At 43.6% G+C, this 17940-nt stretch overlaps 1 protein-coding gene across 3 annotated transcripts in view; it reads left to right on the forward strand.

Moving 5' to 3' along the window:
• CD38 (CD38 molecule) overlaps positions 1–15124 on the forward strand; it is an 82413-nt gene extending 67289 nt beyond the window's left edge. For 2 of the 3 annotated variants that reach the window (XM_081303550.1, XM_081303552.1), the window contains one exon: positions 11247–15124. In XM_081303550.1, coding sequence (XP_081159676.1) covers positions 11247–11397 — 151 coding nt within the window. In that variant the 3' untranslated portion in view covers positions 11398–15124. The remainder of the gene's footprint in view (positions 1–11246) is intronic. The other variant, XR_014023218.1, reaches the window with a different exon arrangement.
• Positions 15125–17940: the final 2816 nt, after the last annotated feature.

A 17940-nucleotide genomic window follows, 5' to 3' on the forward strand; every position in this document is an offset into this window, starting at 1 on the left:
TACCCATCCATGAAGGATGCGAACCTGGAGCGAATCGCCAACACGGTGACTGTAAGCTCCTGACAGTTCCGGTTTATTCTGACTGCAGCATGCCATGGTTACCTGATGGATTAAGAAGATAACTAAGGTCCCTAAGCATCTGAGGAGATTCTCTGGAATGAACCTTAGATATCCAAACAAGCAGGAAAACAGTCTGGAGGAAGTTAGGCGATTCAAGAAGAAACCTCAAAAAAATGCAAAGCTGTCGTGAAAGCAGTCAGAAATGTGAGAACGGAAATAAATGAAGAAATAAAGAGCGAGATGCTGGCTTTAAGAAGAAAAAAGAAAAAATGGGCAGTTAGCTAAAAATGTTTTTTTTTTTTTTGGAAATTAAAAAACATTATAGAGGAAATGAAAAATTAAGTTTCACAAACTAATTTTATCAGTTAGATAGACAGAAAAAAGCATTGGAAAATAAGGCAGAAAGGAAAATAAGAGGACTGAACTAAAAGGGAGCTCCTGTTCACAAGGTCCAGAGAGAACAGCAGCAGTGAGAGAAGAGCAAGGGGGGCGGGGTGGACCACGACTGGACACGCCAGCACCTTCTTGAATGAACGTGAGGACTCGGATGGCGAAATCAGAAGAGTCCTCCACGCTTCCAAACCAGAGAGGAGAACACACCTCTGCCGAGGTGCAGCATTGTGACCTGTAGCATTCTGAGAAGAGCTGGGCAGAAAAGTGGAATGAGCCCGAAACTGACCTTCCAGAGCAAAGCAGGACCTGGAGGGCGCCGAGGACAGAAACTGACCTCCTGCAGGGCTGTGGTTGAAGACGGGTGAGGAAGCCTTCCAATCTCTCTTTGTCAACCCAGAGAGAATTGTGTTTTCCTTTGTTGGTTGTGGCGGCAGACCACACCCAGGCAGTCAATGTCACCCAAATACCCAAGAGAACCCCGCGAGTGGAGGTGAGGTGCTCCGTCTCCAGGGCTCATTTTCTTGTTGATGTTTTGTTATGCTTTTTGTTCCTGGAACATGTCCTAGGGCAAGAGACCAAGTTACTCAGTGATGGAAGTTACCCAGGACTCTTGTAAAGTTGCTGTTCATTTTATATCATCTTAGCTCTCCCAGTAGGGACTGGGCCAGACTAGCAGGGTTCACAGGGACAATAATCTCCTAATCTAAGTAGGTGCTTAGTGTGTTTGTTTCCCCTTTGGGCAGCATTAGCGGCCCGCTGAGAACATCAAACACCATGTGATTCCAACATCACCTAGGATGGAGGAGGGAGCTGAGGCTCAGAGAGATTAAAGGACTTTACCAAGGCCTCAGAGTACACAGGAAAGCTCTAGAAACTTGGTGTGTTCTTTGCCTTCCCCTTTATTAGTCATTTTGTCGTTTTAATTTTTTTTAATTTGTACATCTTTCTGGGGTGCGTTATTGTAATCCCATACATGTACCTAATGTGTGATAATCAAATCAAGGTGATAAGCATTTCTGTCTCATCAACCATTAGTCATGTGTATGTGTTGGGAATTTGTACTCTCCTTTTCTAGTTGCCTTGAAATATATCATAGGTTGTTTTGCCCAGTAGTTACTACAGAAGAACCAGGGATGATTCTTCCACTCTGTTTTCCGTGCCTCTTATTGAACAATGTCTTCTCCTTTCTCCTCCTCCTCCTCCTCTTCCTGTTTCTTTTTCTTCCTGTACTCGGGATTGAACCTGGGGTCTCTCTACCATTGAACTACATCCCCACCCCTTTTCAAATTTTGTTTTGAGACAGGGCCTTGCTAAATTGCCCAGGCTGACCTTCAACTTGTAATTCCCCTGCCTCACTCTGGAGTCGCTGGGATTCCAGGTGTGCACCACCTAGCCCAGCCCTTATTGAACTTCCTTCTCTCCGTCCCTTCCCCTCCAGGCTCCTGTGACCACTGTTCAATTCTATTCTTATATAGCCTAACTTACTGGTTTCCACAAATGAGTGTGAACATATAGTATGTCTCTTTCTGCATCCGGCTTTGTTCACCTAACATAATGACTGCCAGTTCCATCTATGCTGCCTCCTGTGCCAATATTTCATTCTTTTGAATAACATTCCATTGTGTAAATACACCACATCATCTGGGTTAAGTCCATATTTTAGCTATTGTGAATAGTGCTTCAATAAACATAGGAATATAAATATTATTATTATTATTTCTATTATTAGGTATGTGTGTGTGGTGCTGGGATTGAACCCAGCACCTTATGCATGTGAGGAAAGCACTCTACCAACTGAGCTACATCCCCAGCCTGCAAATATTATTTTTGACATAATGATTTATTCTTCTTTGGATATATACCCAATAGTGGAATTGCTAGATCATATGGTAGTTCTAATTTTTAGATTTCTGAGGAATCTCCATACAGTTTTCTACAATGGATATACTAATTTACATTCCCACCAATAGTGGACAAGAAACTCAGTGTAATCTCAACATGATTCATGACCTTTCCTGGGCATCCACCATGTCCCACCTCCTTGAGTTCCAACTCCTGGAGAATAGTGCCCTGTATGGTCACAGTTCTCCTGTGGGTCACCTTCCCTTGCTTTCTGTGTTACCTCCATGTCTCCACTGTATACTTCTGCACCAATTTTGGGACAAATCCTATCATGTTGTTTAGTTTTACAAATTAACCCTTGGAACATCTGAGGCTATAACTAATATTTTCAACAAGCATAGATTGTAGAGAGTGCCAGCAAAGCCATTTATTGTTGGCTTTCCACAGCACTTATATATATGTGTGCATGGGCTGTTCTTTGATTGTCCTTAAGTGAAAATTACCATGACTTTTGAAAACTGGCTGTTCCTGGTCATGATTACACAGTTACTATTCAAACTCTAGAAAACTGGAGCCCATAGAATAATCAAGATTTCTACCATGGCTTAAAATCAGCTGTGCTAGTCAGCTTTGCATCACTGTGACCAAAATACCTGACAGGAACAACTTAGAGGAAGGACAGTTCATTAAGGTTCATGGTTTCAGAGGTTTAGTCCACAGTGGCCTGACTCCAATTTTCTGGACCCAACATGAGACAGAACATCATGGCGGAAGGGCAGGGCAGAGCAAAACCACTCAGTTCATGGCAACCAGGAAGCAGAGAGAGGGCAAGGAGAAGGGGCTTCAGGTAGACACATCCCTCCAGGATACGACCCTGTGACCCACCTCCTCTGGCCACTCCCCACTGGTCTACAGTCACCCAGTCAGTCCACTCAAACTAGGACGCAGTGATTAGGAGACAGAGCTCAAAATCCCATCATTTCACCTTCAAACATTCCTGCATTAATACAGGATATCCAAACAACAATAGTAGCTTTGCCTACCTTCCCAGCTAAAGCACTGGCTACAGGGGAAAGCAGCAGGGGGACCCAGGGGGACAACTGGCTCCCTCTATTCCTCACACACTTCTTCCCACTCACCAACTGCTGTATCTGAGTCCTCTGAGGTAAAGGAGATGGAGAAGAGTGACAGGTGCGAGAACGTTCTAACTGGGCTGCCTGGTACTGTCCTAACTTGGCATCATGCTTTGGGGGCTAGCAGAGGTATAGAAGGGTCTCTCCTTCCTGTAGGTACTTTCACCTGTTTCGTCAGGGATGGCCCTCTCTCCCCCCAGCATTGGCATCTGTCACCAGCAGCTTGATAAGGGCAGATACACATCACATCTGGCTCAGGGAATAGCTTACCCCTGCTCAACTTCTAGGAAACTGGTAATAGTTTCAGATGTTCTCTGGCGTTGCCTTTTGCTTCTCCAAAGTCTCCTTTGGACAGGACCTGAGATGCCCCCTGCCAGCTTCTTGCTTTTACTCATATTTGGTCCACAAGTCACACTCAGCATCCTTGTCCCAGTGAGCTCTGCATCCCTGGCTGGTTCCCTCTCAGCCACTTCTCTGGCCTCATCTACCAACGACGCTCCCATTTATCTCTGGGCCTGTGGCTGTTTCATGAAGGAATTAGGCAGGTCACAATTTTGTCCCCCTATCCACCAGGAAAAGGTCCAATTTTGAGAGGGGCTTTGTGGAAGCTCCTCTGTCTTGACTTGAAGAGATGGGGCTTGCAGTACAGATGTCTCCAAGGAGATCCTTTTCACAGGTCGTCTCTCAACCCTCAGCTTGTGCACCCTCCGTATAAGTCAGTCTATGCACAGGAAACAGTTAAAGGGAAGCCATTTCCCAAAGGTGTGGCTGGGTTTGACCAACAAGAGATGCAGCCCACAAAGGCTGGTGATGTGCCCAGAGGAAGCAGCAGAGGGGAACTGTGACCTCCCCAGACATGAGCGTAACTGGAACCTGGTGAAGCTGTTGGCATTTGAGAAGGGACACATGCCAAGAACCTTGGCTGTGGGTATGGGAAGCAGCCACTGTAAACCAGGCCTGGAGGGGACCAGGAAGGATGGAAGGGCTGACTCCGGCTGGTGTGTGGCCAAGATTGAACCCCCACCTGCCAGCCCCATGCTGGCACTGTGTCCATGATTGAGAAGAATTGCCTTAGTACACCCCTTTTCTCCTACTGTACCTGCTTCCCCTGCCAATGCCTCCCATGGCAAGAGAAGAGGGTACAGTAGGAGGAAACCTAACCAGAAGCCAGAGGGCATGGGAACCTGGGATGTGTGGGCCTGAGAGGTCAACCCTCAGTGTGGGCGAAGGCTTTAAGATAGTTCTCAGTGTCCTGACCTTTTGTACCTTCTCAGGACTGTAGCTTATGACTCATTCCCTTGGTATCTCAGAGCTATTTTATCCAGAATCTTCATCAGAAGTTTCAACTCACTGTCTTCTGACACTTGTCATGTCATTAAACCATAAAGATCTAATCGGCAAACAAAAACATTGTAATATTTACAACAGAAGGAATTTAACACCGGGGATTTATTATTATAATGATAAAAGAGACCAAACCAAACCAAACAAAACCCAGCAACAAAGTGATTGGGACCAGTGAGCCTGGGTTTTCTCAATAGTGAAATGAAGGATTTTGTCTCCATGGCTTATAAGACACTTGTAGCTCCAACATTCAAACGTTCTTTACTTATGAAACTCTGCGAGCAAACAAACTAAGAATGCTGCTGGCAATGCTTTCAGCTACCTGTTGCTTCATAACAAAACACAAAATTTAGTGGCTTAGAACATGTTTTAGTCAGTTTTTTTTTCCACTGTGACTAAAGGATCTGACCAGAACAATTGTAGAAGAGGAAATTTTATTTGGGGGCTCACAGTTTCAGAGGTCTCATTCCATAGACAGCCGGCTCCGTTCCTCCAGGCTCAGGTGAGGCAGGACATCATGGTGGAAGAGCATGGAGGAGGGAAGCAGCTCATGTGGTGATCAGGAAACAGAGACTCCACTTGCCACATACAAATATATACTCCAAAGCCAGACACCCCCAATTCCCACCTCCTCCAGCCGCACCTACAACTTCAGATACCACTCAGTTAATCCTTTTAGGGATTAATTCACTGATAAGGTTAAGGCTATGACCCAATCATTTCTCCTCCAAACCTTCTTGAATTATCTCACATGTGAGCTTTTGGGGGACACCATATCTAAACCATAACAGAGCGATATACATTTTATTGTCCACAATTCTTATGGGCTGGGAATCTGAGAAGAGCCCAACTGGGACAGCTCATCTCTGCCCCGTTGTGTCTCAGGTGGGTGGCTCACCTGGGACTGGGTGGCTCAAGATGTCCTTATCCAGGTCTCTGTGCCTTAGCTGGAAAGACTGGATCAGCTGGCTAAGATCACCAGGCTCCGCTATTCTATCATTGTCAACTAGACTCATTTATGCTTCAGAACCCAGGTTCTCCTCCACCTAGCCTCCCTCCGTCCACGTGGATAACCTGGGCTTCTTTCCACAGTGGGTTGGATTTCCTCTGAGTGAAGGCAAATCTACATGGCTTCTCTGGGTCCAGGCTCAGGAGTTCCAGAATGCAATCACACCAGCTGGATGCTAGAGGCCCAACCAAACTGGGGCAAAGCCAGCCCCAATTTGTAAGATGGAAATTTCAGACTCTGTTTCCTGATAGGAGGAGGGACGTGGGACCATCTTTGCCGAAAAGTCACCACAGAATCCAGTGAAGAAAGAAACTATCGCGACACTCTCTACAACTCATCTCCCCTCAGAGTTAATAAAATTTAAAAATCCAAGAGCACGCAAGGCCTATCTAGGGAAAGAATAGGGTCCTACATGGAGATAAATGTGGAAGCAAAAGAAAAGTCAATGAAATGGAACTAAAAACACTTCTGACAGACTTGCACAGCTTTAAACCTGGGATTGCAAACGCCCTGCCACAGATAACCTCTTGCTCATCCTGAACACATCATAGACAGTATTAATTATCCCTGGATCTTTGTAAGGAAGTCCATTTGTGTCCTTGGTATTCTCTTCAAGACAAGGTCTAGACAACCATTTCCAGACTAATGGATTGAAAAAGTGGAGAGACACAGGTGTTTTGTACACACTCCACAGGTAGATCCTGGTGCATTCTGCCCTCCTCTGGGTGGCAGCATGCTTCAACCCCTTAACTTCAAATGCCTAGAGGTGACCTTGGTAAGTAGTTTTCTCCTTGGATTGTATTTGATTCTCATGATGCAAATGGAAGATGAGGAAATTGTGAGACTCAGAGAAGTTGAACAATCTACCCAAATTCCACAGAAGGAGAGTGGAGGCCCCCAGTCAATCTAGTCCCATAAAGCACAGCAGAATCTCAGTTCACAGATCTGGAAAGCCAAAGTGATGTCACAGGTCCCATGCAACCTGGCTGACTGCACACTTTGGCTCATGTCTGGCTGATAATTGCTAGGAGATCAAGTAAGGTAGGAGATGTTTTCTCAAAGGTTCTGATACAGCAGGTGCTGTACCTTAAATTTTGTCAAAATCTAGGGCAATAAATGTTTAGGTTTGAAACTAGCTTATCCAGACAGGATGTTAGAGATACAAAATATGATACTTTGTCAGATTTTGTGATTGCCTTTGATTTGATATTTTAAATGCAAGCATTTTGTTAAAAGTGAAATGTTTTAAAATTTTAACCAGCTGTTTATGGATAAACTCAACCTTTCTAACTTCTGCAAGTTATCTAATTGATGCGGCTGTCTCAATGGAGAGGTTTCCAGATCTGGAAACTGAAGTCTCAGGGACAACGATTAGTCAGAGGTTTCTGGTTTTGAGGCCTTACCTATATTAATTGCATTAACTTATTTGGTCCCTACAAGATCTATGTGAGGTGAGCATTTTAAGGCCGAGTTAGGACTAAGAAAACTGAGAGCCAGAGAGGTTTTCCATCTCCTACCACTGATACCCACACACTCTACCTTTTCAACTACCACAATGGATAATGTCTAAATCCAGTTACTTTGGGGAGTAGATCCTACCCCTTTTGCCTCTGCAAGAATATTTTTCTAGAAATTTCCCTTTGTATTCTATAATATTAGTGGGTCATTTTCTCCCCATTGCTAGGTCATTATCATCAACACACAAATATAGAGTCAATTTAACAAAGACAAACATGCACAAAAAGCACCTCTTCTGAATGCTTGCATTTGCAGTCTCACTTCTTAACTCCCCTTTGCAGCAAAATTCCACAGGAGAGTTGGCTAAATTTACTGACTCCTATTCCTCCCCTTTCATTCTTCCTTGAGCTCATACCATCTGCCTTTTGTCTCCAGTGTACCAAGAGAGCTCCTGACAAAGTCATAATGACCTTCCTGTTGCTAAAGCCCCTCTTCTTCTGTCAGTGAACATCTTGATGGTTAGCTAGTTCCTCCGCAATTCTTCACTTGTTTCCCAGGGTCCCGTGCTCTCCTGCCTTGCGTCCTGTATTATTGCCCACTCCTCTTTGGTCTCCTTTTGGCTGCTTACCATTTTCACCCAGAACCCTTCATGTTGCAGGCCTGGGTCTCTCTCACTCCTTGACTCCACCTACCCTCACTCTCTGCCTTGCCTCTGATCTCATGGCATGGGTTATTATCCACCTACCAATGACTGCCACAGCTCTCTTTCCTTTTGAGATCCGTCTACTGAACTCCAAACTCAAATACGCAAATACCTCTTGATACCTCCACATGGCTACATAAGACAGAGCTCAAATTTAACGCAATCCAAATGGACTAATCCCACCCATGCTCTCCATAGTACCCTGCTCCATTCTCTGGCTTCACCCATCTCAGCTGTTAATGACTTTTTCTTTCTTCTTCCAGTTGGTCAGACCAAAGCCCTTGCCATTGTCCTTGGTTTTCTCTCACACACCACACTCCACATCAGGGAGTCCTTTCCAAATATATCCGGGAGGTGCACATGTGTCAGCCTTTTTCCTGTTGTCCCTGGGATCTAAACAACCTCTTGTCTGGATTATGGCCATTGTCTCCTACCTGGTCTTCACCTTTGCTCTTACACCTATATCATATTCTCCACAAAGCAGCCAGCGTTGTCCTCTTAAAACATAAATTGGAACAGAACACAACTCTACTCAAAACTCTTCAGTGGCTCCTCGTGTCTCTTAAGTAAAAGCTGAAATCCCAGAAGGAAGGAGCTACAGAGAGGAATGCAGCTCTAGGAACTGGACAAAGCCTGGAAGCCAATCTACTCTAAAGCCTCCAACATCTCACTCTGGGCACAGGGAAACTAATTTTAGACTTCTGGCCTCCACAGCTCTGAGAATAAATGTGTCATATTTTAAGCCACCATGTCTGGTAACTTGTTACAGCAGCCACAGGAAGCTCATACATGCCATCGGAAAAGAGCAGTGATGTAAGGGCCATGGTGGTGACAGCCAAGTGGAAGGCCTGTTTCAAGAAATCACCAGAGCAGAACTGCCCACCTCCCCATCACCTCTGGAGTTTACCTGGGGTGGGGAAATAATCCATTTTCTACTTCTTCTTCACATATAGAGCCTATTACCCAGGAGGGGCTCTTGCCTAAGACCTTGAACTGAGAGAAAAGAAGCAATGTCAGCATAGCTTGTGCTCAATGCAAGGTCTGGTTTGGTGACTCTCTGGCCCAGGCAATTTACAATTGAGGGCTTTACAATTGAGATGCATGGGGTTCCCTGGAGAGGGTCTAGAAGAGGAGAATGACCCCGGAATCATCAGCTGATCTACAGAACATACCAACAGGTTAGGAGTAAGAAGGCGAAATCTTTGTAACTTGGATTTGGGAGAGGAGAGAGGGGTCAGAGACACTGGCCTCAACAATCAGGGCCAGATGAGGAACTAAAGGACGGCTAAGGTGTTCAGAGAGTAGTAATTTGCTGTGGTTCAGGAACTGAACTGAATAGTTGTTTCTGATTGCATGTTTAGGTTGTTCGATATTCTATGTTATGCCTGGGGCCCCCCTACTCTTACCTGCTAGTCTTCAGTATAATCACTGGTCTGCTGTACTGCCCAGCCAAGTAGCAGCAAAGTTGTAATCAGGCAAGCAGAGGGCTGAGTTTAGCAGGAGAAGAAATGTAGGAGAGCTGAGCAGAATAACGTCTGCATCACAGGGATCCCTGGAGAGACTGGGGAAGTGGTGGAATTTCGAGAGCACAGAAGATGGAGCCAAAGCATTTTCTTTGGCTTCAGGGTAAGCAAATATTGGGCACTCACTTCATTCAAGTGTACACAGGTGGAGTTTGAGGCACTCCTGAGCCAAATGCTTCCATGAGATCAGAGAGGCACTGCCTTGCCCAGACCACATTAGTTAGATGATAAAGGCAATCCATAAAAAAACATTGGTTAAATAAACACTCTTTCATTTATATATGCATTTTATTTATTTGTCTATAAATATTTAGACTCATAGTTACTAGAAATGAAAAAGACACATTTCCTGCCTTCAAAGGATTAAGTGGAGCAGAGAAGGTAGAATCCCAAATAAATCATTGTAAATGTTATGCAAATAGTTGGTCTACTGTATTATTTAGGGAATAACGATGAATAAAAGTCTGCACATGTTCAGTACAGACACAAGTTTTAAAAAGTATTTTCGATGCTGGAGAGGATGTGAAGAAAAAGGAAAACTTTCATACTGTTGGTGGGACTGTAAATTAGTACAACCACTATGGAAATTAATATAGAGTTTTCTCAGAAGACAAGGCATGGAGCCACCATATGAACCAGCTATCCATATTTACCTTGAAGAATTAAAGTCATCATACTGTAGTGATATATGCATACCCATGTTTACAGTGGCACAGTTCACAACAGCCAAACTATGAAACTAACCTAGGTGTCCATCAGCAGATGAATGGATAAAGAAAATATGGTGCATACAAACAACGGAGTTTTATTCATCCATAAAAGAAATCACACACACACACACACACACACACACACACACACACACACAAGGCAGTTCTCCATATCTACAGGTTTCTCATCCACAGTTTGAACCAACTGCAAATCAAAAGTAATTCTTTTTACTTCTACATATAAATTTTTTAAAAATTTTAGTTGTAGTTGAACACAATACCTTTATTTATTTATTATTATTATTTTTTTTTTCATGTGATGCTGAGGATTGAACCCAGGGCCTCGCTTGTACTAGGCGAGCGCCTTACCACTGAGCCACAACCCCAGCCCCCACATTTTTTATTAGTACATTATAATTGTATGTGATGGTGGGATTTGTTGTCACACACTCATCCATGCACACAATGTAACAATATAATTTTTTCAATATCCCTCCCCAGCAACTCCTGTTCCCTCCCTTCCTCCTTCCCCATGTTCCCCTCCTCTTTTCTGGTGGTCTACCTTTGCTGTTCTTGCAGTCACCCCCACCTTCCTCTCCCACTGACCTTTGGAGTTATGGTCTCAAGTTTCATCCATTTTCCTGAAAATGACATGATTCCACTTTTCTTTGCCAACAGGCAACAGAGACACCCAGTTGAGAGAGAAGAGAACAGAGCCCAAGCTCTGAGTCAGAAAGGTAGAGAGAGGCAGACTCGGCTGCATTTCCAGGGTCCTGCTCTGTGTCCTCTTGGTGCTCACTGTTTTCCCTACCCTCGAGTGACCAGAGCATCCTTCAAGTGGCACATTAAAATGGACACAAATTCTTTGCAGAGGGAATAATTCATACATTGCATACATTGAATAGTTCATTCATGCATACATTGAAGCTCTATCCCTTGGTGTGACTATATTTGAAGATGAGCCTCTGCAGAAGTGGTTAAGGTTGAATGAGGTCTTGAGGGGCCCTAATTTGAGAGGCTTGGGGTTCTCATGAGAAGACATGCCTGACAGTTCTCTTTCTACCTACACAGGCAAAAGAAGAGATCGAGACAGTTGCCAACCAGCCAACAGCTAGAGAAGAGGCCTCAGAGTGAAACCAGCCTGGCAGACACCTTGACCTTGGACTTCCCAGCCTCCAGAACTGTTAGAAATGAATTTCCGTGGTGTAAGCCACTCAGTTAGTGGCCTTTTTTTATGGCAGCCTGGGCTGACTGATACATCCTGCTGCCAAAGAAGGTGTCTGTTTCCCAATGCTTGAATCTGGGCTGGCTTGGTGACTAGCTTTGATGGGTAGAATGTGGCAGAGTCATCTTGGGTAGTTTCTGTCCATGGACCTCAAGGGCTTTGCAGCTTCTGCCCTCACACAACGTTCTGAGAATCCTGCTGCTGTGTGAAGCCTCAATCTCCTGCCTCTGGAGTTGGATGGGGTACTGGCTGAGGGCCCTGCTGGTGGCCACCCAACTTCAACCCCCAGTCACATGCATGAGGCCACCTGGTACCCCCCAGCCCCAGCCAAGCAGCCATGTGAGTGACCCCAGAAAGGGACCATAGAAGAGCTGCCCGGTGAACCCAACCCGAAATGCATACCCAGAAAATCATGAGCAAATCAGTGGTGGTAGTTTTAAATCTCTAAATTTTGGATAGTTTGTATGCAGCAATGGATTCATTAATGCACTCTCTACTTAAGACTGCACCCTGTCCTGCTGCCCCCTCCTTTCAACTCATGCTGTAAATGTTCTATTCCTTGCACCCAAAAAAAGTCTTGAGCAAAATCATAAGAAAACTTCATTGATAAAATTCACAAAAACTTATTAAACCTGTGCACCATTGAACCAGGGATTGTTCTAAATGCTCAAAATGATGTCTTCATTTTGTGGCTGAGAACACAGGTGCAGAGGGATCTATTACCTGGCCTGAAGTCACACACTGTCTGACAGAACTGGGACGCAGCCCAAGAAGGTTGCCTCCAATCCTGCTCTCCTAAGCCACTTCACTCTGGCTTCCACTATGGGTGACTCCTCTACCTTCCAACAGGCTTTCTGCTTTGGATCCAAACTGCGTAAATGTACCTGGTGGAATTAAAAGAAGTGCAATTGAAATGAACTTGGGCTTCTGTCAGATTATTCTGTGTGAGCTATGCTGCCAGAGATTAGGAGACAGCATCACACAAATAGGCCCTCCCTCCAAAGCCTCAAGCTGAGTGTTGCAAGGTGTGGAAGACGTCAGAATCAAAACAGACTCACTCCTATCAAACCCTAATAAAAGGTAGTTGTGAGGCCTTGATGATAGGGCTGTCATCCACACACAGGCATAAAAACCATTACAAGGACTCTGTGAGAACCCCAACCTTGCCCAAGGTGACTACAGCCTTACACAAAGGACACTTCTCTGAGGACATCTGCCCAGTAACTTCCTGTTCATCTTGGACCGATGCTACTCGTGTTATTAATCCTTGTACCCCAAATTATTGCTTCAAAACAGCTTGTGTTTTTTTCACTTGCCTTAAAACCCTCTAGCTGCCTTTGCCTCCATGGGTACACCTATGCCCCCACCATGGTTTTCTGTGGCTCACATACTCCAGGTGTACAAATCCCTGGCTCATTCCTGAATAGACTCATGTTTTCTTAGAGCCTTTAGTGAGCAGGGTGTTCATCTCATTCACTCCATGGTCCACTTGGGCCGAAAGATGTTGCCTCAAATTGGTGAGTACAATACACAGGAATCAGAAGCCAAGCTTCTGTGAGTTCCTGAATCAGTAGATCCATCCACACTAACTTAGATGCCAACAGGGTAGGTGACATTGGTGAGTGGAGCAGGTGGCAGGGACTGCCACAGAGAGGGACAGTCATGTGTAGCTCCTCTAATAATTGCCATGTGCCCTGTGGTATTGATAGACTTTAAAAATCTTTTGGAGAATCTAGGAGTAAGGGGCTTTCATTGTTTATGTGAAATATTTTAGATGTTGGTGAAAATTTACCAATGTTAAAAACACCATGAAGAGCTGCAAACACCACCTGTTGGCTGGCCTCCTTTGATCACCTCTGTACTGACACCCCTCTCTGCAGAAGACACTCCTCTGGTCTCTAGCAACACATTCCATGTGTTGACAACTTCTGTTTTCTTTACTTCTTCTGTGTTTTTGATTCTTTCTTTCTTTCTTTCTTTTTGGTGGAGTGGGGGAAAGACAGATTTTTATTTTATTGTAACATACATGCAGGAAAATGCACAAATAATAACTTGATGAGTTATTATTTAGATAAGGAAACCCATGTATCAAGCACCCAGGTCAAGAAATGTTTTGCACAGGCAACAAAAACAAAAATAGACAAACAGGATTGCATTACACCAAAAAGTCTTTGTACAGCAAAGGAAACAATTAAGTGGACAGACAACCCATAGATTGGGAGAAAACATTTGCAAATCATACATTGAATAAGGGACCAGTATCTAAAACATGGAAAGAAAATAAGCTATACAATAACAAGAAAACAAATTACCCTTTTAAAAATGGATAAAAGACTTGAGTAGATTTTTTTTTTCAAAAGAAGACATCCAGATGGACAATGATATATGAAAAAATGCCCAATATCTGTAATCAATAGAGAAGTGCAAATGAAAATGACAACAATATCACTTTACACTTGTTAGTTTGGCTAGCATTAAAAAAAATGAAGCATAGCAACTGTTGATATGGATGTGGAAAAAGGAACTCTTACACAATTGTTGGTGGAAATATAAGTTAGTACAACCATTGTGGAAAACGTTATGGAGCTTCCTTGAAAAACTGAAAATAGAACTACCACATGATCTGGTAATTCATTTAAGAGTATACACCAAAGGAACTGAAATCAGTAAGTCAAAGAGTTTTCTGCCCTCCACGGTTATTGTAACATTATTCACACTAGCCAAGATATGGAATCAACCAAAGTGTTGGTTAATGGATGGGTGAATTTTAAAAACTATATGCTATATACACAAGTTTCTACTATATACACAATGAAATACTGTTCAGTCTTCAAATTATAGGAATTCGATCATTTGTGACAACATGGATAAACTTAGAGGACTTAATGCATTATGGTTTGGATATGTACTAGTAGTCCCCCAAGAGCTCTTGTATTAATGCAGGAATGTTCAGAGGTGAAATGATTGGATTATGAAAGCCATTAGCTAATCAGTCCATCCTAGTTTTGGTGGACTGACTGGGTGGTAACTGTACACATGGAGCATGGATGGAGGAGGTGGATCACTGGGGATATGCCCTGAAAGGGGACATCTGCCCTGTGGTCCCTTTTCCTTATTCATTCTCTGTCTCTCTGTTTCTTTCCCTCTCCCTCTCCTCCTCCTCCTCTCTCTCTCTCTTGGCTGCCATGAGCTGAGAAGCACTCCTCCACCAATTCCTTCTGCCATGATGTTTTGCCTCACCTTAAGCCCAGAGCAATGGGACTGGCCAATCAGGGACTAAACTTCTGGAACTAAGCCACAATAAACTTTCCCTCCTCTAAGCTGTTTTTGTCAGCTATTTTGGTCATAGTAATAAAAACTGACTAATATGTTATGTTAAGTAAAATAAACCAGGAACAGAAAGACACATAGCATATGATCTTACTCATATGTGGAATATAAAAACATTGAATTCATGGAATTTGAGAGTAAAATGGTGGTCATCAGAGGCTGTGGAGAGTGGTGGGAAATGGGAAAGGTTGACTGATGATCCTAAGTTGGATAGGAGAAATAAGATCTGGCATTCTAGTGGGCAGAAAGTGACCATAGGGAACAGTAAAGTATATTTTAAAATTACCAAAGGAGAGGATTTTGAATATTCTTATCACAAATAAATGATAAATATTTGAGATGATGGATATGCTAATTAGTCCAGGGGATCATTCCACAATGTATACATGAATCAAAACGTATATCCCATAAATATATATATATATAATTGTTATTTGTCAATTAAAAATAAAATAATACTGGAGTTGAGAGCATATCTCAGTGATAGAGCACTTGCCTAGCATGCGTGAGGCCCTGGGTTCAATCTCCAAACAGCCAAATAATAATAATAACAACAATAATAAAAATAGAATTTAAAAAATAAAACTTATAAGAAATAAAACATATGCACTACTGAAGAAGCATCCTTCATGCCCTTTCCAGTAACAACACCCCAAGTGCCCCACAGATTTGGTCTCCTTTCCAGTATTTTTGCCTCTTTCTGAATTCTATGCAAATGGAATCACACCACACATTCTTTTGTGGCTTCTTCAGCTCAGTATTGTGTTTGTGACTGTCATTTTCATTGCTGCAATTTCCTCATTTTGATTACTATCCAGTATTTTATCATGTGAATATGTCATAATTTGTTGACATAATTTGCTTCTGGGATGGGCATTTGAGTAATTTCCAGCTTTGGGTTATGAATACTGCTCATGTGTTTCCCTGTGTGCCTCTTGGTGAGCTTAGTATGTGTGTATTCCTACTGGGTGTGATTAGGGAGTGAATTGCTGAGTACATGTGCTCCGTTTTAGTTGCTACTACCAAAAAACTTTCTAGAGTCAGGGCCGCAGTAGACACTCCCTCAGTGTATGAGAGTTCTGGTGGCTCCACATCCTTGCCAACACTCGGCTTTCTCCTTTGCATTTTTGCCCACCTGGTGGTTGAGAGGAGGAACTGCATTGTGGTTTTAGTTTTGCTTTTCCTCTAAATTGCAGTGAGATGGCTCTTACTGTTGGATCTTACTACCACTTTATGTAGTACTTAGGGAACCAAGTTAATTCCGATTCCTTAAATAGTCCCCCACTGCTTTCAGATTAAGCTTTTCTCCTACCATGCCCCCCAGGTTTGTCCCTCAGGTCACGCTGATCATCGGCTATTCTTGTTTTTGTTCCCCAGATCTTTCCTTTCTAGATCCTTTCCCAGCTCTCATCCTTTCTGTGTGTTCCTCTCTCTGGCTGCACCCCAGTTCCCTGGCACCCCTACCTGACTCATGCACCCAGCCCTCATTGCTCAGCCCCAACTGTGGCTCTTCCAGGAAGTCTCTCCTTACCTTCTTGGCGCAGTGGCGCATCTTGGGCTCAGATGGTCCACTGGCTTGTAAGCCTCTACCAGTTTTTCCATGGTGAGGGCAACATAAGTGTTGTCATCACATATGAGCAACAAATGTTTGCCAAGGGCATGGATATATGGTGCATTAATATGGGACATTTGGAAATGTGAGCAAACTTTGAGATTAGTTAAGAGGGACTTTTAGTGATGACGACGATGACAATGATTAAGATGTCTTCTCTCTTTTGGCTCCGCTGGCTTCTAGGAAGCATAATGACACATTCTTTATTCAGTTCAGCGCCAGGGTTGAAAGACTATTAAGAGATGCCTCCGGTTTACGCAAAACAGACTTCCTTTAATCATGGCAGTTACTCGGTAGGACGTGGGGCACCTGATTAAAGCAAATGAATCACTACGGGTTTCCAGGAGAAGTCGTTTGAACCCTGCCCTGAAGGCCTGGTGGGCAGAGAGGCTTGGTATCAGCTACCTTCATGCTCAAACATGCTCTGTACAAGCTTGACTGCTTGGTATTTCCCTCTGGGTTTCCTACATGAGGAAACTTTTATAATCCAAGAATCATCTAGAGAACAATAGGCCGCCAGGGGGTCATCTGATTCACCTGTAAATGTCAGAGCTGAGATTCTCATTGAACACTAATACACTGGTTGGCTCCTACTCAGAACTACTGATGGATGGATCTATCTGCTGGATTTAGGCAGCTGTGCTCTCAAGCAATGACAGAGGTACACCAGTGACGGACGCCAGGGCTACTGGAGTACAGAGGACCTTGACTCCCTAACCCAGATGGCACTGCTCCCTTGACTTCTCCAACTTGGAACTTCCAGGATTGGTTTAGAGAAAGCCACCTACTAGTGAAACTCATTCACTACAGCTGTTTTAAGGACACAGTGGCATTTTATAATTATTATTATTATTTTTTTTACTCTAAAATGAAACAGGATTACTGTATGAAAAGGCATTTGTTCTGTGGAACACAGCTCATCCTCAAGGGCTCCAGGAGGGGAGGAAACGGATCCCAAAGCTCGAGCAGAGCTGGGTCCTAATTGTATTCAATAATTGCTTAAAAAAAAGAAAAAGAAAAAGAAAAAAAAGCGTTTATGACCCATGTGCTGGTCTGATTTTGTTTTTACCGAATAGCAACTTTGAAGCTCGACTTGGCACGTTTTCACAGCTGTAAGGAACTCGTTGTGAAATGGAAAAGAACCAAAGTCACTCCCGTTTTGTTCTGACCTGACTCCACGTTGTGCTTGCTGACAATGTTTTCTTCTCGGCCTCCCGACAGCGTGTGCATCTATGTCCACAGTACAGAAGCACCTTCCCACGTTCCTGATGATGGCCTTGATGTTTAAAGAGAAAAATGACTCTGAGATAGATGATCAAAACAATTCTCTCATGTAATCAAAATGTCTGTCTCAATCTTTTCTGATCTGTCCTTGTGGGTTTTGTAATTTTTGCTTTTATAAACTCTGTACTTCCAAAATTCAGGTGCTGGAAAGCTCTTCAGATGCTAGCCTGCTCCCAGCCACCTGCCTGCCACGCTATTAAAGGGCCTTTTCCCTTTCAATCTGGTTCCGTAAGCGTGGTGGCCTGTAAATCTCACACACACTCCGTACAGTTGCATGGCATCTGAGGTAGATTTTATTGAGAGGCTTTTAGGGA

Source organism: Spermophilus citellus (genome assembly GCF_964194105.1).
Source record: "Spermophilus citellus genome assembly, chromosome: 8".
In the NCBI taxonomy this organism is placed as follows: Eukaryota; Metazoa; Chordata; class Mammalia; order Rodentia; family Sciuridae; genus Spermophilus; species Spermophilus citellus.